Source organism: Dasypus novemcinctus, chromosome 1 (assembly GCF_030445035.2).
Source record: "Dasypus novemcinctus isolate mDasNov1 chromosome 1, mDasNov1.1.hap2, whole genome shotgun sequence".
Lineage (NCBI taxonomy): Eukaryota > Metazoa > Chordata > Mammalia > Cingulata > Dasypodidae > Dasypus > Dasypus novemcinctus.
Window position 1 is genome coordinate 156,847,550 of NC_080673.1, and position 27,423 is coordinate 156,874,972.

Here is a 27,423-nt window from a genome sequence, read left to right on the forward strand (position 1 = left end):
TTTCCTAAGATCTATTTTCAACGTATGCTTTTAAACGCTTCTTTGTCCTCATCCAATGCCTTTTTTTTTTTTTTTTTTTTAACATTTCTCTCTCTCCCCTTCCTTCCCCATTGTCTGCTCTGTGTCCATTTGCTGTGTGTTCTTCTGTGTCTGCCTGCATTCTTGGCAGCACCGGGAACCTGTGTCTCCTTTGTTGCGTCATCTTGCTGCGTCAGTTCACTGTGTGTGCATTGCCACTCCTGGGCAGGCTGTGCTTTTTTTTTTTTGCATGGGGCAGCTCTCTTTGAGGGGTGCACTCCTTGTGCATGGGACTCCCCTATGCAGGGGATACTCCTGCGTGGCATGGCACTCCTTGCATGCATCAGCAGCACGCATGGGCCAGCTTCACCACATAGGTCAGGAGGCCCTGGGTTTGAACCCTGGACCTCCCATGTGGTAGACAGATGCTCTATCCGTTGAGCCAAATCTGCTTCCCACAAGAATTTTTTTTGAGTCAGTTTAGCACGAGTCCAAAGACACATATGTGAGTACTTAAGATTTTTATTATCTACTATACACATACTCCCACCCTGCTGTTTGTGCTTGCTGTCTTCTGTGTCTGCTCATCTTCTCCCTAGGAGGCATTGGGAACTGAACCTGGAACCTCCCATGTGAGAGAGGTACTCAATTGCTAAGCCACCTCAGCTCCTTGGTTTGTTGTGTTGCTCAGTCTTTTCTCTTTGTTCCATCATCTTGTGTCAGCTTGCTGCACCTGCCTATAGCACCAGCTCACTTTCCCTAGCAGGTATCAGGAACTGAACCCAGGACCTCCCAGGTAGTAGGAGAAAGCCCAATCACTTCAGCCACATCAACTTCCCTGGGCCACATCTGCCTCTCTGAATACCTTTTGATATTGGTCCCCAGGTCCTGAAGGTTCTGCTTATTGTTCTTCAGATTGAATAATTTATATTGATCTAGTTTCAAGTTCATTGACTTTTCTTCATTTAGCTATTGAACCCTTTAGTGATTTTTAAAAATTTTATTGTGTTTTTAATTCTATTATTTCCATTTGGTTCTTTTTCTTAAAAAATTTTTTTTCTAACTGTCTCCTGAGAACCTCTATCTTTTCATTCATCTCAAGACTATTTACCATTATTTCATGGACGATAGTTACAATAGCTGTCCTAACAGGTCCTGAAGGTTCTGCTTATTGTTCTTCAGATTGAATAATTTATATTGATCTAGTTTCAAGTTCATTGACTTTTCTTCATTTAGCTATTGAACCCTTTAGTGATTTTTTAAAATTTTATTGTGTTTTTAATTCTATTATTTCCATTTGGTTCTTTTTCTTAAAAATTTTTTTTTCTAACTGTCTCCTGAGAACCTCTATCTTTTCATTCATCTCAAGACTATTTACCATTATTTCATGGACGATAGTTACAATAGCTGTCCTAAAGTCTGATAATTCCAACATATGGGTCATCTCAGGTTGGCATTTAGTGGTGTTCTTTACCCTTGAGAACTGGTCACACTTTCCTGGTTCTTAGTATGTTCAGCAATTTTAGATTATACACTAGACAACTGAATATTATATTTTTTAGACTCTAGGTCCTGTTAAAATATTCTGGAGAATGTGTTTTAAAAAACCAACTAAGAAATTTATTAAAACCAATTGTCGGCAACTGGGGAAAAAAGAAATGTTACTATCTCCAGAAAATAATAACACTTGAAAAAAACAAATATAAATTTAATAATAAAGATTAAGGTCAGGCTGTTTATTAAGGAGGCAACCACATATACAAGTTCGGCTATAGAAATATTTGCAAATCAAACTTCATGTGATCTAAGAGGACCATGCATAATGTAAAATGGACACCTGTACATGTCATAAAAAGTTTAACATACATAGTCTAAATCATTCTAGAGTTATACATACATCTGGGGCCACATGTCTAATTTTCTTTTAAAAATTTTCTTTATAAAAGTGATGTATTGAGATAATTTCAAAAAGTATGTGACAATTATGAATGGCCCCCCGTTTTACAAAATGTGATTTCCAGGGTATGAAAACTGAAAAAAAGTCAACTCTTCAGAGAGTGTTTTATATTATACAAACAACTTTTGTAGAAAAATGATCCAGCAAATGCTTGAGTTAAGAATATTTATATATTTTTTCCAATTCTTTACACTTTTATTAACACACACTTACAAAAAATAACATTCAAACACTGAGAAAATTAAATAACTTTGGAAGCAGAGCTCCTAGCTTCCTGCTTACATATAAGTGACAATTCTGGGCTGTTGGCACAAAAAATAATCCACATTCATAAAACCCTTACTACTATATATCAAACATAAGTTAAAATCATAGGCACTAGTTTCTCAAATCCACATTTCTTCTGTAAGACTAACCACAGTAAATCCTTAGATTTCCCCAAACAGAAAAATTGGCGATATACAAAGTCTTCCTAGTAAAAAGGCAATTTTTCTCTTTAGGAAACTGAAAGCCAATTGTCTGTGGTAGTACAACAGCAGATAAAATAATACTTTACCAAATTCAGATCCAAAATACCTTTTAATAAGTGACGAAATAGTTTAATAAAAAAAATAGACATTTTTCTGGTGCAGTTATTTAAAAACAAAGTAAAATAACCTGAATATTCCTTTAAAAACCAATTATCTAACTTAAATAATGTAATGGATGTTTCATAATATAATTACAATTCTTTTAATTATTAGATTGCAGCTTTTTAAAATTTCACAATGTTGCACTGAAAACTGAGACCTGTTTTGTTTTGTGAATGTGGTTTTTAAAATAGACAGTGGCTAGTTCTTTTTTTGACTTACCTAGATTTACATGAGATACCTTCCCCCCACCCCCACCCAATGCAGATGCTTTATCTTCCTCTGAAAAGCAACATATTTCAATTCATCATTACGTGGAACTCTGGTGCCATCCTTTCCTGACCCACCCCATCACCCTCACATACAAGGATAAAATTTCTTCCTTGCATTATACACCAAAATACATTAGGATTGCAGTTTAAATCTCCAGCTGCTTGTGCTAACTGAATGACTCCCTACTAATTTAGCTAAACAAATATTACCATGGTGTCAGTGATGGCAGAATAGGGGTCTTGATTATAAGCTTTATCATTCTATCATAAATCTCAATGCTGTCCTGAATATCAAAGCCTCCCATTTCTGTTTCTTTTGCCAACTTCCAGAACGTCTTTAACAGGAAATGAACTTATACTCAAATCTTAATCTTTTAGGTGACCCGATTTCCTTTATTTTCCAGCTGTTCAAATTGAATACTTAGACAAATCTCACTATCAAATAGGAGAAGTCTGCTGCAGAAGGAAGTTTTAGTCTGATAAAACCAAAATAAGTGATTTCAAGATATATAAGAGCCATTAGAGAGCAAGTATTTAACAGGTTATAGTCTTATGTAGTAGGTTTCATTTATTACCCAAGATGCAAACATTGATGTAAGGCAGAATTTAAGACAAAGGGGACAGTATTTTCAAAAGATGTTTTCTACAGTTACTCAGTTTAAAGTGGATCAACTTAAGTAGGATTCAGCAGGCTGTATTTTCTTGCTGAAAAAGTGATCACTGTGTCATTTTAATATCAACAATATAACTGTTATCACCAGAAATTTTGTAGGTTAAGTGCATAGATTCCCCGCCCCCCACCCATTTTACATTGTGTGGTTTTGTTTCATGTTGTAAGCACTGAGGTGTTGTCATACCAAGAATATGGACACTTACTACTTGCTCCTTCCCATCATGGAAACCTGCTAATAAACACAAGATCTCTTAATTCTGTAACAGATCTAATAGCAAGTGAAGAAGTTGGCTTTGATAGCAAAGGCCATCTTTCCTGAGCCAGGAACTATAAAGTTTAGAAAGATTGTATAATTAATATTAAGCCCTTTTGGCAATCAAAACAAACACAAAGTCTGATATGTCAATGCAGCATGATGGATGCATGTTCTAACACTATCTGATGGTGATGAGATGTTAGCTACATCCAAAAGTAAGATTAAACAAAATGGCATGTCTATTATGCATTATTTCTAATGAATCCACAAAAATAATTTCTCCCAAATTAAGGTATCAAGTTTCAAATTCCTAGCTTAGGTTTCCTCCCCTGCTCTCAATCTATACTTTCCTCAAGTACTAGCAAAACACTAGTGAACCGTTTTAGATAGAAAATTAGTTCTCATCAACACAAATATTTATTGGTTTTAGTTATACAGTAAATTAGGTTGAAAAATTTTGGATAGCTTGAATTCACCATTTCCCAGTACACAAAGGTACTCTCTCATTTATAAATGGGCATTTCTCTTTGGCATCCATTAGGGTTTTGCCCAGATATTGAACTCCGTCAAATATTTTTTAAAAATCAGCTTAGTTTCTATTAAACTAAAAGTGATTCCATGGAGGGTGATTGTATGAAACCAAACACGGCTGATGTTAAATGTCATTAAAGTGCTGCTTGATCATCTCTGTCAGTTTGTGCTAATTAAGACAGAGAGGGCCAGGATTTTATAAATCCCAAGAGTCTTGTCTGAACAGTCTGCATATAAAAGTTGTGTTAGCCTGGTGAAGGGGTGTCCATGAAGCCGTGGACCTCTGCATTCTTGTCTTTGCTGGTCAGTAACAGCCATCTTTCCAACTGTCATCTTTCATGCTACCATAGATTTTAGGAGCTGGCAAGGATCTGAAATAAATCAATATTATAATGTGATTTGTAACTTTATGTAACATCACCATATTACCTCCCACATATATTAATTACTTTGCAGGTGGCATCATGATCCCATGAAAGCTGCTCCAAGGGACTACTAAGAACAAAGCTCTAAAGAGCTATTAGCATAACCTTGGGACATTCAGCATTTTCACAACTTTCAAGTGTTAAGGGCACCAGGTAATCTCTTTAATCCTTTTATTTAATATAACTACAAGATTAAAGGAAGGGAAAAGATTATCTTGCCTTTCTCAACCACATGGATAAACTATCTTATTTTTTTTTGAGGGGCAAGATGATGTGATATTAAAGCTAAGAATTACAATTACTAGAAAGATACTATAGGATGGTGGTTAAGAAGACTCTGAAGTCAGGGATACTTGGAACTGAAGGTCGTCTTAATTGTGTGGCCTTAGGCAAATTACTTAATCTCATTATAGTATCTTCTATAAAATATGAATTACAAAACCTACCCTTATAATATTTGTAAAATGAGTTATTTTAGTACACTGTGTAAAAAAACCTGTGTACTCTAGTATTGAATTCAGAAATGTAAAATGTTCATCTTAGAATTAAGAAAGCATGGATAATTCAGCTTGAAAGCTTTACAGTATGAAAAAAATTTTTTTCTTGCAAACGAAAATTTAAAGTTTAACTATAGCTGACATCTAAGTTTACTGATGATGGTAGTAACATTCCTGAAAGATAAATAAATGATAAGGTATGACTCCCAATTTGGCCAGGCAGCAAAATTATCTCCGTGTGTGTGTATATATACTTTTAAAAAAGACATCCAGACTTTGGACTTCATACCAGATCTAAAGACTTTCTGAGGATAAAGCTTGACCTCTATATTTATATAAATTCCTCAGGTGATTCTGATTGAAGTGAGGTTTGAAAACCATCCTCGCAGATTATTTTCAGACTTGGTAGCCAGTAAGTTTGATCTTAAATCTCACTCCAGGGTTCTAACAAATTTTTATTACCATGTTAAAAAAAAAAAAAGATACCACAATCAAATTGTGTGGTCTTAATTTTTTCTAGGAGTGCTCTAAAAGTATAGCTGGAAAATTTAATCCGAACCAAACTGGTGCAATATCTTAAAAGGAGTTCTTCAAAATAATTTAGTGTTTTACTTAAATTGTACCAAGAATCCAAGGCCTGGCAGAGGTCTTGTTAAGTGGGAACTCACTATGGCTCTCTATATTCACTATGAAATGCTGAGATGATTGTAATTTCAGTGTACCCACTTTCTTCTTATCCTCAAGAATGCTGAAATAGAGCTTTTACATTTGTCACTTACCTGCGAACAGGCTGTGCAAGCTTGCTGCGAGGCACTGGTATACCCCCAGAAGAGGGGGCACTGGGTCTGGGCAAGCCACTCCTCATTCCTGTTGTACCTGCAGGTCTTGTTAGAGTAGTGCTGTTGATATTGCTGGGAGGATTTGCAGGGACTGTGTTCTGAACCATGGGAGGCCCAGGTGAGGAGGTGGTTTGTGTGAGCTGTGTTGTTTCTTGGCTACCAGGAGAACCAGAACCATGGTTACTAAATGCTTTCACTGGTTGTCGGAGAGCCAAAGGAGATGGTGCTGCAGGGGAGCGGAATTTCCCTGGAGAAGGTACTGTAGAATGGCAAAGAAAAAAACATTTTCAGTGGAATCCAAACATAAGTGAACCACTACTTTGTATTACATTAGATGATCAGGCACCAGTATATCTGTATTTGCCAAATCTCACACTATAGAAGTACAAGGAATAAAGGATATTTCTGGAAAAAAAAAAAAGAAGAAATTGGTAAGCTCTAAATAACCAAATCCTTACTAAGAGGGTTGCAACTGTCCTTAACAAGTGGGCCAGCTTGGAACCCATAATACCAGAAGAGAAAAGGCATAGCGGGAATCAGTCTCACTGTGGCAAAAAATCAAAAACAAACTGGGCCACATATGGATACTCTAGAGGTGAAGAAAAAAGGCTAACAATCGTTGACTAGAATTTGAAATACATTTCCCCCTCCAAGAAACATTCATGTAAACATGTACCAAGTATCCTGTGGTTGTACCTCCAAGTCCTATTTCACCTACAGTGTGGCTTAACTATGTTACTTTAGAAACCTGGAATTATATTTTTAAAAAACTATTAATTAGATTAGTGGTTATGTATGGCAGAGGAAGGATAGAAGGATTGAGGTGACTGCTAAGGGGTAGGGAGGTTTTCTTTGTGGAGAAACGAAAATGCTCTAAAATTTATTGTGATGAATACAAAACACTGATTATACTTAAAGTCACTGATTGTACACTTTGGATAGAATGTATGGTATGTGAACATATCTCAATAAAATTGCTTTATTTAAAAAAACCCATATTGCTGTGCTTTATAAAGTGGGATAACTATAAATCTAGGAGTATATATTGAGAGGTATATGATGTCACAGGATAAAGATGGTACAATCTCCTGGAATCTTAATTCTATTAAGTGATAAATTAAAACACTTTTATATTAAAACAAATACAGACACATCGAAGAATAGAATGTATAATTTGCATCGCCTTCCCCCCAAGAGATGGCTCCCTCATCTGTTTGCTCATTGTTTGTGCTCATTTTCTGTTCCTTTTGTGTGTGTGTGTGGTTTTTTTTGTTTTTGTTTTTTATAAGAGGCACCGGGAACTGAACCTGGGATATATGTACTCAACTGCTTGAGCCACATCTGCTCCTGCATAAATTTTAAAAGTAAAACAGATGTCAAAGAAACTGTATTATCCCAATAGGTCACTTTGCATAGATTTCAGATCTCTTGGCGTACACATTCACTCTCCTGCTTTAGAATGTTTGGATTAATCACCTCTGAAAGGGCATCAGTTTTATTCAAATGACCATGGATGGCTCCACACGATGTACATAAAATATAACGTGAACATGCTTTACCTACCAAAGAACTCAGGGATGGCGGTGATGATGAGAGAGGGAGAGGGAGGGGAAGGAGGAGGAGAGGGAAGAAGTGAAATGGAGAGAGGGGAGAGGAAGGGAGAAAGAAGGAGAGAGAGAAAGAAGAAAGAATTCACCTCCTTCCCACTCAACCTCCATTAGCTGGGGAAATCTAGGAGTAGAGGGACAGCATGGGCTAGGGACTTGGTCCCAAGATCATAGAGATAGATTATGCTGTGCAACTTCATCCCCCTCATTTCCATAAATCCATTCGCAGAACTAAAGTGACATGGTAGTGAGCAGGAGGAAAAAAGAGTGGATTAGCCTGGCCAATATTTTCATTTGAAATCTGGCAGGAAGAAGATAAGAGGAGCCTTAGCTTCAAAACTCCAATATAGGGGAAATTTACTCCCTATTTCCCTTTCAATAATCATTTTGTATATAGTACCTTCCCTCTCTGCTGACCTTGTCTGCCTCTTCCTATCAAAGCCCCAAATGTCAGTATCACTTTATCTAAGATATACTACACTCTATTTGATGTGCTCAAAGTATCTCTGATGGTCTCCAATATTCTAGAGCCATGATTCTTAATTCTGATTGTGCATAACTACCCCAAGGAGGTCTTTAAAAAAACATATGGAAGCCCAAGGACCATCCTCAGAGAATCTAGTCTGGAATGGAACTCATATATGTATTCATTTTAAAAGCTCGATAGGAGTTTCCAGTCATTATGGGAAAAGTAGGAAGGGACTTATCCCCTGCTGTAAAACACCTATAAAACTTGATAAAACATATAAAACAAGTTATCAAATACTGGATAACAAGCAATGTGGCACTATAATTCCTGAAAAAAGAAATTAATGAGGTAAGTATGATCACCCTGTTTTTGTTTTTGTTTGTCTGGAGATATTTTCTGGACTGTACGTAGGGAGGAGGATTCTAAGCAGATCGTAATGATCTTGCTGAGTTGGGGAGACAAAAATTGGAATTTGGGGAGGCTGAGGCAATTGGAATTTGAAGGACAGAGTACTTCAGAGGAGGAAGCTTCCCACAAGACCTGCAAATTCAGCTTAGATGTCTGCCTGTATCTTTGGCTGAATACCTAGTTGTGCATGTCACTGGGTAAAGAAGGATTGGACCATTATAAATTGAACAGTTCACAAGGTTCACATAGGACTGGGAGACACAGGTTTAAAAAGAAGCCTGTAAAGCAGGGGACAGCAAACTTTTCATGGGCCAGATGACTTTTCGTAAATATAATTTTTTCGAAAGATAGAAACACCCATTCATTTACATATTGTCTATGGCAGAATTGTGTAGATGCAACAGAGGTTACATGGCCTACAAGTCTAAAATATTTACTGTCTGGCCCTTTAAAAAAAAGATGGCTGATCCTTGCTCTAAGGGATCAAACTGATCCATTGTAACATAACTGCTAGCCAGAACAGAATGCACTGGTCATGAAGCACAGAAAAAGGTTAAAATCCCCACAATTCTACTAGGCACAAATACAGAAGCAAATGATAAAATGATAACCAAAACCAGAAGAAGAATCAGTTAAAAGAAACAGTCCTAGAAATGACAAGAATAACTGAATTACTGGTTAAAAATATACTCTAGGATATAAAGGAAAACAAACATATTGAGAGAAAGAAAAGATTTTTAAAAGAAATGAACTTTTAAAGACAACATATATTCAATATTATAAATTCAATGGATGCAATAAATAATAGTTTAGACATGCTGATGAGACACCTGAAGACAAGATAAAAATGTCTCAACCAAAGCAGAGAAAAGAGACTTAAAAAAATAAAACAAAAGAACAAAGTTTCAGTGACCTGTGAATCTAATATGTTTAATTGGAGTCCCAGATGGAAGGAAGAGTATGAATGGGACAGAATAAATATTTGAAGAGACAATGGTTGAAATATTTCCAAATTTGATTAAAATTATAAACTTACAAATCTAAGCAGTTCGAAACACTTCAAGTAGGACAATGCAAGAAAAATGACACCAAGAACATTATATGTCATGTTCCTTGACTACTTCTAATAAAACAGAAAACAGTTGGAAAGGGTGTGGAGAAAGTGTTGGTGGGAATGTAAAATGGCACAGCCACTGTGGAAAACAGTTTGGTGCTCCTCAGAAATTTAAGTACAGAATTACAATATGATGTGATAATCCCGCTTCTAGATATATACTTGTATTTGTCAGGCAAAAGGAATGCTAATGCAAAGTAAAGTACCAGAAATCTGTTGGCTTTTATAAAGGGTATTTATTTGGGGTGGAAGCTTACAGTTACAAAGACCTAAAGAGTCTAATTCAAAGTTAATTCCTTACCAAATTCTGTTGCCGCATGTTGAAGTTAAGATGGCAGTAGATGTCTGTGAGGGTCCAGCCTTTCTCTTTCCTCTTAAAGGCTCCATGGACCCAGCTTCTTCCTATCTCAGCTATATCCAGGCATAAGGCTCATCTCTCTCCCTGGGGCTCATTTTGATCTGGTCTATTTACAAGGTCAGCTGTAGACTATCAGGCTCATCTCTCTTCCCAGGGCCCACAGGATCCTGACTAACGACCTGTGTCTCTCTTCTTCTGTGTTCTCCTTCTCCATGAGTTTACTTCCATGTGATAGTCTGTTTTACCCCACCAAGGGGGTGGGGACTCAACCCTGCATGCCATGATGATGTGGTAAAATAAAAGCCCCAATCTTGATTTAATCAAATAAAAGTGAAACCTCTGAATCCAGTATAATCTAATATACACAGAGGGTCAGATCAGTTTACAAACACAATCCAATATCTATTTTTGGAATTCTGCACTTCACCCTCTGAATTCCATAAAGATATTACAATATTTAAAAAAAGCCTCATTTCAATAGCAGTGCTAAGTACAAGACCACATCACAATCAGTTTATAGAAAAATACTGCTAGTTTGGGGCAAAGTCCCATCTGGCTGTAGACCTCTGAAACTTACAAATTATCTGATTCTAATATACAAAGGAACGAAGGATAAACATTTGCATTACCATAAGGAGAAATTGGGAGGGAAACATGAGTCACAGGTCCAGAAGACTTCTGAAAATCTGCAGGGCATACTTCATTAGATTTCCAAGTCTGAGAGTCATTCTCAAGATGATGATTTCTCCTCCTTAGGGCCTCATGCGGACCCACCCTTTCCACAGGCTTGCCCAATGGCCATTTTCTTGGTTCCACCCTCATCAAGCACCTGGGTGGCAACTGAGCTCCAGACTGCACCCTCCAGGAGCAATGACTGGGGTGATGACCACATTTTACCCAATCTTTGGGGTAGAGTCTCAACCCCCTGAGTACATAGAGAGGGAGGCAACATTATCCCTAATCTCTGCCCTACAGACCCAACTCTCTTAGAGCAATGAGTTGGTGACCTGACCTTCCTTCATCTATAGGGGCCAAGTCTACCCCTCTCAGACTTATGGGGCGACCTCACTCTTCCCAAACCATGGGAATGTGCTCCACCCTCTGTAGCTGGCGCAGCAAGACTCTCCCTGAACAATGGGCTGGAACATTCACCCTCTTCAACTGCCGGAGCAAACACCCTCTCTGTTCACATGGGTGGGGTTCCTCTCTTGGCCCAAGGAGATGTCTTAATTCCAGATCTCAGCTTCCATGGTTTTCCTCTTAAAGCCATTTTCCCTTCCATCTCTCCCTTCACTGTCCCTCTTAGTCCAGGATGAAGCAGGCACCTAAGACAGTAAGACTTTCCACAAGTCTTTGCCTAGATAACTGCATTTTCAATCCTGATTTACAAGTTTCAAGTTTAATTAAGTCCTCAAATGGGGCACTATTGCTTGGGGGTTTGATTTCCAGAGGCTTGGAGTTTCTGGGATCTGTTTCTGTTTTTCTGGTGCCCAACAATTCAGTTCTCAGCTTATCTCTCTTGCCTAGTATTTTACGACAACCTGCAAGAAGAAACCAAGCTGCATTCTCCGAGTTTACTTTGGAAAGCTCTTTAGCTAAATGTCCAGGCTCACCATTTTCAAATTCTGCCTTCCATCAGGAATTAATCTTGATAAGTTCTCTGTGACTTTAAAACATGGATTGCCTTTCCTATAGTTTCTAATAATAGTTTCATAATTTACTCCTAAGGCCTCATAAAAAGTCTGTTAAATGTCCAAATTCCTACCAATAGTTACTTCAAAGCACTCCAGGCCTTTTCTATCAAACATCTCACAATTATTTCCGTCTAAGTCCTTTTAGAAATTAACTTTAGGCTCCACATTACTACTACAGTCTCTTCAAAGCAATGTAGGCCTTTTCCATCAAGTATCCCACAATTCCTCCAAAAAATACCCCTTACTCATTTATAAAATCTTTCCAGCATTTTGTTAATTGCAAAAGCATGATCCCACTCTCTGGCACCAAATTCTGTATTAGTCAGCCAAAGGGGTGCTGATGCTGTTAGCTTTTATAAAGGATATTTATTTGGAGTAGAAGCTTATGGTTACCAGACCCTAAAGAGTCCAAATCAAGGTACCGTATGAAGGGAAACGGACTTTGGCCCAGTGGTTAGGGCGTCCGTCTACCATATGGGAGGTTCGCGGTTCAAACCCCGGGCCTCCTTGACCCGTGTGGAGCTGGCCATGCGCAGTGCTGATGCGTGCAAGGAGTGCCGTGCCACGCAAGGGTGTCCCCCGCGTGGGGGAGCCCCACGCGCAAGGAGTGCGCCCGTGAGGAAAGCCGCCCAGCGTGAAAAAAAAGAGCAGCCTGCCCAGGAATGGCGCCGCCCACACTTCCCGTGCCGCTGACAACAGAAGCGGACAAAGAAACAAGACACAGCAAATAGACACAGAGAACAGACAACCGGGGGAGGGGGGGAATTAAATAAATAAATAAATCTTAAAAAAAAAAAAAAAAAAAAGGTACCGTATGAAGTACTTTCTAATCCGAAGTCTGTTGCCATGTGTTGATACATTATAACGAGTGACATCTGTGAGGGTTCCACCTTCTTCCTTCCTCTTCAGGAATTGTGGTCCAAGCTTCTTCTGATTTCAGCTGTGGGCTGGCATAAGGCTTGTCTCTCTTCCCGGGGCTTGTCTCTCTTCCTGGGGCTTGTCTCTTTCTGGGCTCAGCTGCTCTGCTTTCTCCACAAGGCCAGCTATCAGGTTCATCTCTCTTCTCAGGCTGCAGGATCCTGTCTAATGAGCTGTGTCTCTCTTCCCATGTTCTCCTTTTCTGTGCATTTATTTCCTCTGTTTTATCCCCACCAAGGGGGTGGGGACTCAACCCTGCACGGCCTAATGATGGGGTCAATTAAAAGCCCTCATCTTGATTCAACAAAGTAAAAGTGAAACCTTTGAATCTAATACAATCTAATAAAATAAGCCCAGAGGAAAAGACCAGTTTATAAACACAATCTAGTATCTATTTTTGGTTTTCATAAACAATACCAAGCAGCCACAAAGTCCTAGCTGGTATAATAAGGGAAGAAAAAGAAATAAAAGGCACACCTATTAAAAGTGAAGGAGCAGAACTGCCTGTATTTGCAGATAATATGATTGCATACTTAGAGAATCCAAAGAAATATCAGAACTAACATGCAAGTTTAACAGGATATCACAATACAAAGTTAATATACAAAAATCAATTGATTTCTATATACTAGCAACAAACACCTAGAAAATGAAATTTTGAAACAATACCATTTATAATAGCATTAATATAGGGAATTCCTAAGGATAAATTTAACAAAATGTGTTCTAGATGTGTATACTGAAACTAGAAAACATTGCTTAGAGAAATGAATGACCTTTAAAAGGAGAGATAGGCTATGTTCAGGAACTTCAAGAATCAATAAAGTTAAGGTATATTTTCCCTGTATTTACCTATACATTCCATGAAATCCCAAAGAAAACCTCAGCAGGGTTATTTTTTAAATTGGTAAGTACTGACAAGCTAACTTAAAAGTTTATATGGAAATCAAAGGACCTAGAACAGGCAACACAATTTCGAAAAAGCATAAAGAGAATGTACACTATCTGACTTCTAAACTTAGCGAAAAAAAAAAAAACCCCAAACTATTGGACCTAAATGTAAAATCTAAAACTATAAAATCTTCATGATCATATGTTAGGCAAAGATCTCTTAGAATATCAAAGGACATTAACCATAAAAGAAAAAAAGTTATAAATTAGACCTCATCAAAATTAATAACTGAAGCAACCATTAATTAAATGAAAAAGGGACACAGATGTGGCTCAAGTGATAGAGCTTCTGTCTACCATATGGGAGGACCTGGGTTTGATCCCTGGGGCCTCTTGGAGAAAAAGAAGAGAAAGCATGTCTGCACAGCAAGCCAGTGCCCATGTGAGTGCCTGCATGGTGAACCAGTGCCTGTACAAGTGCCCTCACAAGTGCCCACGTGGTAAACCAGTGCCCTGTGCAAGTGAGTCATGCAGCAAGATGATGATGCATCAAGAGAGAGACAAGGGGAGAGTCCAGGTGAAGCGCAGCAGAAACCAGGAACTGAGGTGGCGCAATTGACAGGGAACCTCTCTCCCCATCAGAGGTCTCCAGGATTGAATCCTGGTGAATCCTAGAGGAGAAAAATGAGAAGAGAAGACAATACAGACAAAAGAGCAGGGTGGGAGGAGGGGAAGGGGGGAAATAAATAAATAAGTCTTAAAAAAAAAAAAAAGAAAGAAAATGAAAATGAAAGTCATAGACTGGGAGAAAATATTTGCAAAACATATAGCTTGATGATGAAAAAGTTTTATTTTGGTATATAAAGAACTCTCACTTAAAAATGGGCAAAATTTCCAACAGCTATATCACAAAATAAGCTATATGAAGGCAAATAAGAAAATGTAAAGATGATAATCAACATTAGTAATCATATTAAAATGCAATTAAAACCAAAATAAGCTACCACTCTACAAATACCACCAGAAAAGATAAAATTAAAAAGACTGTAATAAAAAATGTTGTTGAGGATGTGGAACACAGAGAACCCTCATATACTGCTGGTGGGAATGTAAAATGGTACAATTACTTTGGAAAACAGTGACAGTTTCCTATGAACTTAACATACATTTATCAAAAGATTCAGTAGTTCCACCAACAAGAAAAACAAAAATGTATATCCACCCAATGAAAACATATGTCCACACAAAGAGTTGTGTGCAAATTCATTCATACTAGCCAAAAACCGGATACAACTCAAATGTCCATCAGCAGATGAACAGGTAAGTAAATTAAGGTATATCCATACAAGAGAATACTAAAACTCAACAACAACATAGAAAAGTGAATTATTGATACACATAAGGATGAATCTCAAGTTAAGCTGTGTGGAGTTTTCTTTTTGGAGTAATAATTATAAAACTTTTTGTGACGATGAATACACAACATTGTGATTATACTAAAAGTCATTGACTATACACTTTAGATAAGACTGTATGGTATGTGAATATATCTTAATAAAACTGCTTAATAAATATATAATTGGAACAATGGAGCCACGCTTTGCAAATGGTTTGAAAATCAGCTTCAGACCGAGAATTAACGTCTTCCAAATAAATAAATCATTAAAAAATATATATATATATAATTGTGCAAAGAAAAGCCAGAAATAGCAGCTATGTACAGTAGGGGAAACAGAGAGAGACTGAGAAATGAAAAATTTTCTGTTTTTTTATTGTTATTGAAATAATGAAAACGCTCTAATAATGACTGAAGTGATGAATGCACAACTATGTGATTATGCCAAATACCACTTGTATTAGTCAGCCAAAGGAGTGCTGATGCAAAATACCAGAAACTGGTTGGTTTTTATAAAGGGTATTTATTTGGGGTAGGAGCTTACAGATACCAGGTCATAAAGCGTAAATTATTTCCCTCACTGAAGTCTATTTTCACATGTTGGAGCAAGATGGCTGCTGACGTCTGCAAGGATTCAGGCTTCCAGGGTTCCTCCCTTCCTCTGTGTGCTTACTTCCTGAGCTCAGCTTAAGGCTTCTGCATCAAACTCTAACATCAATACCCCAAACTCCGTCTTTTGCCATGCCTTTTATCTGTGAGTCCCCACACTAACCAAAGGGTGGGGACTCAATGCCCTACTGGCACGAGAGTTTGCATAATTACTTAATCAAGTAAACCTATGAATACAAAATAATCTAATATGCCCAGAGGAAAAGTTCAATTTACAAACATAATCCAATATCTATTTTTGGAATTCATAACCACATCAAACTGCTACACCACTGACTATACACTTTGGATAAACTGTATGCTTTATTAAAATGTATCAAAAAAATTAATTTGCTAAAAAAATTGTGCTTAGTGAAATAAATGCCAGATGGAAAACAGTACTACTATAGAATTCCATTTATATGAAATTCTCAAAAAGGCAATTCTAACCTATGGTAAAAGAAAGCAAGTCAGTGTTGGACTGGGAGGACTGTCTAGGAAGGAGTACATGGGAACTTTTGGGAATGATGGAGATGTTCTATGACTTTACTGTGATGGTAGCTACATAAACACATATTTCTGTTGAAATTCAAATTGTACACTTAAAATTCTATCTCAATAAAGCTGATTTTTTTAAGAGTCTCATAAGGAATTCTGAAGTAGAGCCATCATTTAGAAAAATGGCTCTTAAATCAACCAGGCCCTGGTTCCCAACCATTGTAACATTGTCTCCCTGCTAAGAAAACTGATTAAGTCCAACTTTGGGTACACCTGGACTGCACATCTTCCCCTTTCCATAGGTGACTAAGAGGAATGCATTCTCAATTCCATTCCCTGCAGTCCCACCTTTGCCAGACCCGTTTCTATCCAAGTGGTTTCATCGTCGTCTTGGAACCTTATTGAATAACTTACATTCCATGTCTCTAAATACTCTAGCCACTGCCTAGGAGTGGGTGCTGGACCATCTAGTTCCTACTCCAGTCCTAGTTTTTACCATGTTTGGGAACCTTTAGACCAGGGTTTTGCTTCTGGTGAAGAGAAAGGCTTCAGTTAGAAGCAAGAACAGAGAAGATCATAGAAGCAGATGAGTTCCAAAGAGTACTTTGGAAAGTTTGGTAAGTTGAGGACAGATTCAGAGATGTACTAAGATGTTATGGATGAGAATCTGGTTGATCAAGGATGACCAAGAAGTCTTAGGCTTCCTTCTTATAAGAGGGGACTGATGTAAAGGATATGGTGAAAATAAGCAGATGATACTGATGAGGCTAAGAGCGTTTCATTTCCACATGAAAGCCTTATGACTACAATATATATCCACAATATTTTGACTATCCTATCTTAGTCTTATCCTGAAATTAGGCTTTGTGAAAAATATCTTTTCTCTGAAAATTTTCTGTATACTATTTTTAACTAATAATATAGCAAGTATATGCCTTGAAATAGTTTTCTCCTGAAATTTTTAATACTGTGCATCTCAGACTTCTGTTTCTGGGAAGATGAAATAGGTATACTTTTCCGTATTCCTTCTACTGGTACAACTTAAAGCCCTGGTACTATATATAAAAGAAACATTAGACAACTGAAAGGTAGAGAGGAGGAGGCAGAACAGCTAGGGAGCTTAGGGCTTGAGGTATGACCAGGTGGTTAGTTCCCAGGGTTTTCATCTAGACATGAAGCTAAAGAAACCAGCAACCTGGAAAAGCCAAAGGGCACAGAGCAAAGTCCAACAAAAGCCTACTCTCTATAACCAAAGAACTAGTAAAAGAGTGGTCTAGCAAGACAGAAATTTTTTAGACAATAACCACTCTTACAGAGCCAAATATCACAAAAAAATCTGAGGCTAAACTTCCCCAGCATATGTTGAGTGGGGAGCTTAGACTTCTATCTTCCTGATGTTGTAACAAGGTGTCCTAATACCCTCCCCTGGGAGGTATCAGAGAAATCCAAGTAAGGAGCTAGGACTTTCATAACTGTCAGTGGAAATGAACACCAAGGCCCCACAGTGACAATGCAGACCATGTAAAGACCCTGAACTTCCACTCCTGCCTGGCAGTAATGAATGTTGCCCCTCCTACCAATGTTTGAGTGGTGTCAGAGAAAGGTACCTAAAAGAGAAGGCTTAAATAAGATCTACAGGCTTACAGCATAACCCAAAACTATCGAGGTTTCAGTAAAAAAAAAAAACTCATATCAAGAATGAGGAAGATCTCAAGCTGAATGAATAGAAATAGAGGCAATAGATAGATGCCAACAATGAGATGACAGAAATGTTTGGAATTATCTGACAGACTTTAAGGCAGCCATCATAAAACTATTTCAATGAGCAATTATGAACACACTTGAAACAAATGCAGAAATACAAAGTCTTAGCAAAGAAATGGAAAGTCTCAGCAAAGAAACATAAGATATAAAGAAGAATCAAATAGAAATTCCAGAACTGGAAACTACAATAACCAAAATTAAAAATTCAATGGATAGGCTCAAAAGAGTGGACAGAACAGAGAAGACAGAGAAAATAATCAGTGAATTGGAAGATGTAATGAAAGAAACAGTTCAAACTGAAAAAGAGACTGAAAAAAAAATAAGAGGTTCAGGGATCTGTGGGACTATAACAAAAGATCTAGCATTCATGTGTCATTAGAGTCCTAGAAGGAAAGGAGAAAAAAAGCAAGGTCCAAAAAGTAATCTACAAAATAATGTATAAAATCTTCCCTTATTTGGCAAGGGCATAAACCTACAGATTCAAAAAACTAAGCAAACTCCAAACAAGATAAATCCAAAGAAATCCATATCAAGACACACCATAGTGAAGTTTTTGAAAACTACAGACAAAAAAATAAAATCTTGAAATCGGTGAAAGAAGAATAGCTTAGCTACAGGGGAAAGCCAATTCTAATGACAGTGTATTTCTCATCATAAAGCATCATGGCTAGAAGTGATACCTTATTTTTCAAGTTCTAAAAGATAAGAACTGTCAACCCAGAATCTTATACCCAGCAAAAATAGCTTTCAAGTATTAAGGAGAAATCAAAACATTTTCACATGAGAGAAAACCAAGAGAATGTGTGGCCAACAGACCTTCACCTGAAGAATGATTAAAGAAAGTCTCTAAACAGAAAGAAAACTATAAAATAGCAAAACTTGGAACATCAGAAAGGAAGAAAGAGTAAGCAAAAATATGGGCAAATACAATAGGCTTTCCCTCTTGTAACAGAAGAAAAATAAAGACATGTCAATGAAAAAAGAGCTGGTTCTTAAAGATAGATAATAAAATTGACAAACCTGATAAAGTAAAAAAGAGAAAAAAAAATCAATGTAAGAAATGAACTGGGATATAACTGCAGACCTTATAGATATCAAAAGGATAACAATGGGGAAAATAGATGTGGCTCAACTGATAGAGTGTCCGCCTACAATATAGGAGGTCCAAGGTTCGAACCCAGGGCCTCCTGACCTGTGCGGTGAGCTAGCCCATGCCCAGTGCTGCCACGTGCAAGGAATGCCATGCCACGCAGGGGTATCCCTCACGTAGAGGAGCCCCACATGTAAAGAGTACGCCCCACAAGGAGAGCTGCCCTGAGTGAGAAAAGTGCAGCCTACCTAGGAGTGGTGCCGCACCCATGGAGAGCTGACACAGACAGATGATGCAACAAAAAGAGACACAGATTCCCAGTGCCACTAAGAACGCAAGCGGACACAGAAAACAAAACAGCAGATTGGGTGTGGTGGGGGGAAGAGGAGAGAATAAATCTTTTTTTTTTTAAAAAAGGATAATAATGGAATATAATGGACAATTCCACACATATAAATTTGACAACTTAGATGAAATGGATCAATTCTAGCAAAAAGAACTACTAAAACTCATCTGATATGAAATAAAGTGAAAAATCATTTCACTGTTAAGAAAATTTAATCTATAATTCTAAAACTCCCAAAAAGAACTTTCCCAGTACAGATGGTTTTACTGGAGAATTCTACCAAAATTTCAACATTCTTCTTAACAACAATTCTGCATAATCTCTACCAGAAAACATAAGTGGAAGGAACACATCTCAATTCATTTTATGAAGTTATACTATTTCTGATAGAAAAACCAGAAAAATTACCCCAAAAGAAAACTCTGTATATAACCTTGTAATAATATAAATGTAAAAATCCTTAACAAAACATTAGCAAATAAAACTCAACAATATATAAAAGGAATTATATACCATGAGCAAGTGGAGTTTATTCCAGGATGCAAGCAAGGCTGGTTCAATATTTGAAAGTCAAACAATGTAATCCACTACAGTAATAGGCTAAAGAAGAAAAATCACACGATTATATCAACAGACCTAGAAAAGGTTAGTTGATAAAATTCAACACTCATTCATGATAAAAATTCCCAGAAAATAGGAAAAGGGGGGACTTCCACAACTTGATAAAGAGCATCTACAAAAAAAAAACCAAATTTATAATGATAACATAATTAAAAAAAACTATAACATAATTAAAAAATCAAGATTAAAAAACAAACCAAAACTTGCAGCTAATGTTTTATCTGATGAAAGACTGAATACTTCTCCCCTTACAATGGGAACAATGCAAAGATATACATTCTCACCACTTTTATTCAACATACTGCTGGGAGTCCTAGCAAATGCAGTAAAAAAGAAAAGGAAATAAAAGGCATATAGATTTTAAAGAAATTTTCTCCATTATTGTCTATGTAGAAAATCCAGAGGAATTTACACACACAAACTCCAACATGAGAGTTCAGAAGGTCACCTAGTAGAGGTAAACATAAAAAAAAACAAAAACACTCCCATATTTCGACAGCAGCAATGCATGTTTTAGATGCCAAAATTAAAAATACATTTACATTGCTGAAGAATATGAAATCCTTAGGTATAAATGTAATAAAATATATATAGCACTTGTAAGCTGGAAACTATAAAATGCTGATAAAAGAAATCAAAGATCTAAATAAACAGAAAGACATACTGTGTTTATGGATTGGAAGAAAATATAAATTCTTACCAAACTGATATACAGGTTTAATGGATTCCTATCAAAATACTAGCAAGATTTTTTTTTGAAGACAGACAAAATTATTCTAAAATGTATAAAGAAAGGTAAAGGAAAAAGAACAACTAAAACAAATTTGAAAAGCAATAAAGTGGAAGAAATCAATGTACTTGATTTCAAGACATATTTTAGAGAAACAGTAATCACGATCACATGGTATAAGATCATTGGAAAAGACCTGAGAATGCAGAAAAAGACCTACACAAATATGCCAACATTTTTTGACAAACGTTGAAAAGCTATTTAATGGAAAAATGACAGCCTTTTCAACAAATGGTGCTGAAGTACATGAACAGTTTTAAAAACAACAATTGCAACACTTGAACAGCAAGAAAACAAACAACTGAATTATAAAATGGGCAAATGATGGGAAAAATTTCACCAAAAACATATACATATCATAAATAAGCACAGGAAAATATGTTCTAGAGCAAAGATTCTTAACCTTTTTTGTTCCACAGACCCCTTTGCCAGTCAGGTGAAAACCACAGACCCCTTACTAAGTCTATACTATATTGTGTATTATTTAATAAATATATCACACACCCACAGTCCCCACAAGAATGTTTTTTGAATTTCAATTCAAGCTCATTGACCCGTTCTAAAGAAATGCAAATTAAAATCACAATGAATTATCACTATATATCTGACAGAATGGCCAAAATAAAACAGAGTGGCAACACCAAATGCTAGGGAGGATGCAGAGAAACTGGATCACTCATACATTGCTGGTGGGAAAACAGTGTGGCAGTTTTTTAAAAAACTAAATATACAAATACCATATGACTTAGCAATTGTACTCTTGGGCATTTATCCCAGAGAAATGAAAACTTACATTCATGTGAAACCTTTGTATCAGTGTTTATAGCAGCTTTCTTCATTATAGTCAAAACTAGAGGAAGATTGTAGGAAGATGGCAGAGTAGGAAGCTCCAGGTCCTACCACCAGAACAACTCTTAAACAGGCAGGAATTTTCTGAAACAACTATTTTGAAACTCCAGAGGTCAGCAGAATATTGTACATAATCCGGGGAAGAGGCTGGTAAATTATGGTAAAGATCAGTAAATGCGCTCTTTACGAATTTATGGGTGTCACACCCCCACTCTCGTGGCAGGCCATGAGGTCCAGCTCCCAGCTAGCTACTGGTGACACAAAGGGACCTAAGAATCTTCTTCCCCAAGACCACAGTGGGTACAGCCGAACACTGACAATGGCTTTTGATTAGTGACTTGGGATTGCTGAGAGCCCAACTCTGAGGTTGTCCATAGTTGCAATCCTCCACAAAGTTGGCTGAGGTGACACTATGCTTTCTCAGGGCTGAGGGGGACAGTTAGATGAAAATTAACTGAGACAGCAAAGTAAGTGTAAGAAACTAAAAAGGTAGACAGCCTGGGGCAAAGAGTTGCCTGCTTTAAACACCTTGGAGAGGGTGGTCAGTTTCCTGGGGAACAGAGGGAGCATTCAAACTTCTGTAAACAAGGGAACTCCAAAACAACTAACAAGCAAAAGACCAGAACAGCACACAGTCCCAGAAAAGTTAGGGAGTCTCCTGCATTTTGCATATGCCTTGGGTGGACCTTCCTGATGGGAGGGCTGGAGCTCAAAAAATCTGTCTTATCACCAGCTGGTTACAAAATTAAGAAACAGACATCTCTGGGAATAAACCTCAGAGTCTGCATTTAAAATACTAAAATGTACGAAAGAGTATAAAACAAAGAAAGAGGAAATGATGGCCCAACCAAAGGAAGTGGATAAAAATCCAGAAAACACCAATGAAGACGACCAGATTGTGAACATACTGAACAAACACCAAAATCTCTCAAAAATGCTGAAAGAATGGGGGGACAGATGTGGCTCAAGTAGTTGGGTGTCCACCTACCACATGGGAGGTCCTAGGTTTGGTTCCCAGTGCCTCCTTGTATTAGTCAGCCAAAGGGGTGCTGATGCAAAATACCAGAAACCTGTTGGCTTTTGTAAAAGGTATTTATTTGAGGGTAGAAATTTATACTTATCAGTGCCAGGGACTGAACCCAGGATTTACTTAAAAGAAATTTTTTTAAATTTAAAAACTATCTTAAGTTTCATTTCTAAAAATCCATAAAACTCAATCTCATGGAAAGGGGAGCAACACAAAAGAATTGAGGACAAATTCCACATAAATGTACTAGAGGGAAAAAGGAGAATAAGGAGAATAAAACTGTCAGACATCACTCCATCAGGCACACACACACATAAAGAAGAAAATTATAATTTAATATCTCATTTCTAAAAATATTTAAGAAAATGATACAAGATATAGGAAACAACCAGAAATGAGGTAATTGAACTTTAAAAAAAAATGAGACATGAATTATTTCAAAATGAAATCTAAGATAGAAGGAACACAGAGACAATGTACACAATAGATAATGCTGTAAGAGAAACAGGCAATAAAAAGACAAATTTTTAAAGAATTAGAAGAAATGAAGAAAGAGATAAAGAGGATTCAAGAGAAGGTAACACATATAGAACACAGGCAAAGAACATTCAACCTGTGTACAACAGAAGTCCCCATAAAGAAAAGCACCAAACAAGAGGACAGGATAATAAAAATCATAATTCAAAAAATCTTGTCAGAAATTTAAATTATTGGACTTTAAAGAAAAAGAAAACATCCCTTGGATATCCAGGTAAAAGGACTGAATGACTTTAACAAATAATTCCTTATTCTAGAATAAAATGGAGTAACATACTTAAGATACTCAAGGAAAGAAAATGTGACACAAATATTTTATATGATAGCCAATGACTTTCAATTATAAAAACAGCAGACAATAAACTGAAGTATTTAAATGGCTAAGTCCAGGAAGCCATTATTAATCAGAAGCCTAAATTGACTGAAGATAACAAAAAGTAGCTTTATAACAGAGAAACCTGTTGAGGCCACCTCAATTTGCATGTTAAGGTGTGGTAAGGGAAGATAATCTTGATTCTATTGGCAATCTTAGGGTTTTATAAAATAATGAAAAAAATAGGTTTTCATGTACTGCTAAAGTAAAAATACCTATTAATTAACGTAATCATGGTAAAAAAATGTGTACAAATAAAAAGTAAAGCACTAAATAGTTAAGTTGATTTAATATGTTATGCACTGCACTGGAAGTACTTAGAAAGTATATAAAAATTAAGAGATAGACCTCAGTACTGTCAAACTCTCTTGTGCATTCAAATCAGGCCCAAATGCGCTGCAAGGTACCTCTCCATTTGGTTTATTGGCCAGATCAATAAAGGTATCTATCACATCTGGACATGCTCCTGAAGTGGATGGAGAGTACGGTACAGTTTTGGACTCCTGCAGTAGCCAGTGATGGCTTGATACGGCCAGGTTTACAATGGACATTACCTCCAGACTGGCTCTGGGAAAAACAACATGCATAATATTGCAAACCTGGAACTTCTGTCTTTTAACTGCAGATCAAAGAGGAACTTGTGCATTGATTAGTATTAAGTACTATACCTATATACCTGATGAAAATGATATCTCATATTCTAGATCATATGCAGAGGGATACACTGAATATGCTAAAAGTCTTGGTAAACAATTCATTTTCTAAGTAGTTAATGAACATACCTATAAGATAAAGGAATGGCTCTCTTAAGCACTATTTTTATTTTGCTTGCCATATGCTTATCTTGTTGCCTATTCTGTGTTTGTGTCTAGGGTAATATCTCTCTCACACTTATCCTAGCTGTCCTACGTGTAACCACTACTGTGGGAACCTGGGTTGGCAGTTCATACCAAACCCAGCAGGTCTACCACAATATCTACCTAGAGTGAACTAACAGCATAAAAGAACTCAAGGAAAGATGCTGTTTCCCATTAACTTTGGGCAGAAGCAGCCTCTAAAGGCACCTGGCTTTTCTCGTGGCCCAGTATGCCATGGCTGGTCCCTTTTTTTGGGCCCGTTGACCACCACCTTCTTTATCCGTTTGGTAGGACCATGTATCTTAAAATTCTAAGTTTATTTCTTCCAAAATCAACACCTTCCAGAACAAAATATTAGTCATGTGGGGATTTCATCCAGTTCTAACTACGCTGCTGGACCCATCTTCCCTCAACCTCAATAGACAAGTGAAAGGGTTTTACACTCTGTCAGGCAGGGCTACTCCTCCTAACCAGCAGGAGCAGCTACAGAAGAATGACCATTGCCATTCAGCTTCCCCCTTAAGAATAAGGATGTAAACTCCCTGAGGGGGGTAGCTGAGGCAGGTTAGTAGAGAGAAAAGGGAAAATACCCTGTCACAGCTGGCACCCCGTAGAGAACATGGCTGTGAGACTCTGCCCAGAAACAACCTGCTCCTAAGAACAAAGCTGGAAAGACCCCACCTAGACTCTGGCCATGAGGTCCCATTTAGAACTCTTTTTTGGGTCAAGGGGAAGCCCCAGATACCTCCAGAAAAAAGGCCTCACCATTGGCCCCCTGAGAGCAAACAAATGGAGTAATCAATCAAAACAGTCAACAGCTGGGGCTCTTCCCCAACACTAGGAAAGGGAAGGAGGAAAAGTCCTTAAGGGGAGGGGGAAAGAGGTATTGAATAGGTGGAATCAGTGTAACTGCAGCAATGAAAGTGTTCCACGAGATTATGCAAGGATGGATATAGGATATGTTAAATTACACCAAAAATGTATACAGGCCTATAGGCTAAAATGTAAATCATAATGTAAAATATAACTAAAAATTTAGAAAATTGTATAGTCTAAAATATAAACCACAATGTAAAACCAAGTGTAACCTTGTTTGAAAGCTATTGTCTCAATATCTGTACATCAGTTGCAGTAAATATAGTACGAACATGTAAAAAGATTATTACTGGGCAAAGGACAAAGTGTCTGATGTTGAATATGTGGGAGTACTGTATACTGTATAGATGAACTACTGTGGTCTAAAACTTTTGTGAAGACAAGCTCAAGTAATTAGAAAAAAAAAGAAAGGATGTAGACACTGAGGAAGAGATGGAAGAAGTTGCCTTGCCAATGTACACACAGGGCAAAACTTATTGCAGTGATGGAAGGCAAAACATCACAAACAAACTTTTTAAAAAATTTTTGATATCCCTATTTATTTTTACTGTAATTTTTCTAAATTAGTATATATTCTATATCTAACCTTTTTTTTTTAATTAAAGATTTATTTATTTCTCTCCCCTTCTCCCCAACCCCCTCCCCCGCCCTAGTTGTCTGTTCTGTGTGTCTATTTGCTGCGTGTTCTTTTTCCGCTTCTGTTGTTGTCAGCGGCACGGGAATCTGCGTTTCTTTTAGTTGCGTCATCTTGTTGTGTCAGCTCTCCGTGTGTGTGGCCCCATTCCCGGGCAGGCTGCACTTTCTTTCGCGCTGGACGGCTCTCCTTACGGGGCAAACTCCTTGCGCATGGGGCTTGCCTGTGCAGGGACACCCCTGCGTGGCGTGGCACCGCACTCCTTGCGTGCATCAGCACTGCGCATGGGCCAGCTCCACACAGGTCAAGGAGGCCCGGGGTTTGAACCGTGGACCTCCCATATGGTAGATGGACGTCCTAACCACTGGGCCAAGTCCGCTTCCCTATATCTAACCTTTAAACCCATCACTATATTCCATTTTACTATGAATGGAACCTGGTAATATATTGGGCTTCATTTTCAGGGAGGTTTTGGATCACAGAGGGGTTCGAAGGTGGCGGGGGAGGAATACTGGTGTGGGGTGTTATTGGTGGGGGGCACATGGTTGGGAGGGAGTTCTCCAGGGCATATGTGCAGGTGCATAAAAATGTTTGGATATTTTCATAGTGGTTACAGTTGGGAATGACGGCTGGGGGAGTGCTGAGTTCCTGGACGGGGAAGATCTGCTGCATTTCCTAATGGAACAGCAACATCCCCCAAGTGCAATGGCTAACACCGATAAGGAAGGATGGTCCAACAATGAGACCTTGATGCTAATGACTATGTTTGTGAGCCTGTGTGCCTGAAATAAGAACTAGGTCTAGAGCTGCAGGGGGCCTAAGAGTTACCTCCTGAGAGCCTCCATGTTGCTCAAACGTGGCCAGTCTCGAAGCCAAACTCAGCATGTAAACGCATTGCTTTCCCCCCAGCATGGGACATGACTCCTGGGGATGAGCCTCCCTGGCACTGAGGGATTACTACCAAGTACCAGCTGATGATGTGGCTGGAGAACAACCTTGAATAAAAGGGTCAACTCAGACCAGCAGAATATCTCAGTCTACATATAATATTGGGAGTTAAAAATGCTTTTTGACCTTGAATAAAAGAGGGAAATGGAAAGGACAAATGAGTTTATATGGTTATGAGTCTCCAAAAAAGAGCCAGGAGGTCATCAGAGGGGCTGCCCTTATGCACACCTCAGTAGAGTCCCAAAGACAGCTAAAGTAGATACAACCTCCGGCACTGGTTCTTCTGAGGGCTACAGAGACCCACAGGTTCTATGGTCATGGCAGATGGACTTCAGTGCCACGTCAGTTGGCTCTACTTTGGAGTTTGTGTTCCTGAGTGTGATGGAGTTGGACTCAGATGTGATCTTTGTTCACAAGCCTCTCCTGTCACTTTTCGTGGACCTGTGGTTGGCGCTGGGGTTTACTGTATACTCAGGGGACCTGAATCTCTAAACTGTCCATGTGACAGCCAGGCCCTGAGCCTCAAAAGACTTGCAACTCCTACCCTCTGGTTTATTGGACACCCCAGCCAGCTAACAGGGAGATGAAGAAGGTCAACCACCACACCAGGGAG

The 27,423-nt window shown here is 37.9% G+C and overlaps 1 protein-coding gene across 2 annotated transcripts in view; it reads right to left on the reverse strand.

The window, feature by feature from the left end:
* Positions 1-1,721: 1,721 nt before the first annotated feature.
* SLAIN2 (SLAIN motif family member 2) overlaps positions 1,722-27,423 on the reverse strand; it is an 87,026-nt gene continuing 61,324 nt past the window's right edge. For both annotated transcript variants that reach the window (XM_058298979.1, XM_058298972.1), the window contains 2 exons: positions 6,038-6,356; positions 1,722-4,707 (listed from right to left, as the gene is read on the reverse strand). In XM_058298979.1, the coding sequence (XP_058154962.1) occupies positions 4,641-4,707; positions 6,038-6,356 (386 nt within the window). In that variant the 3' untranslated portion in view covers positions 1,722-4,640. The remainder of the gene's footprint in view (positions 4,708-6,037; positions 6,357-27,423) is intronic.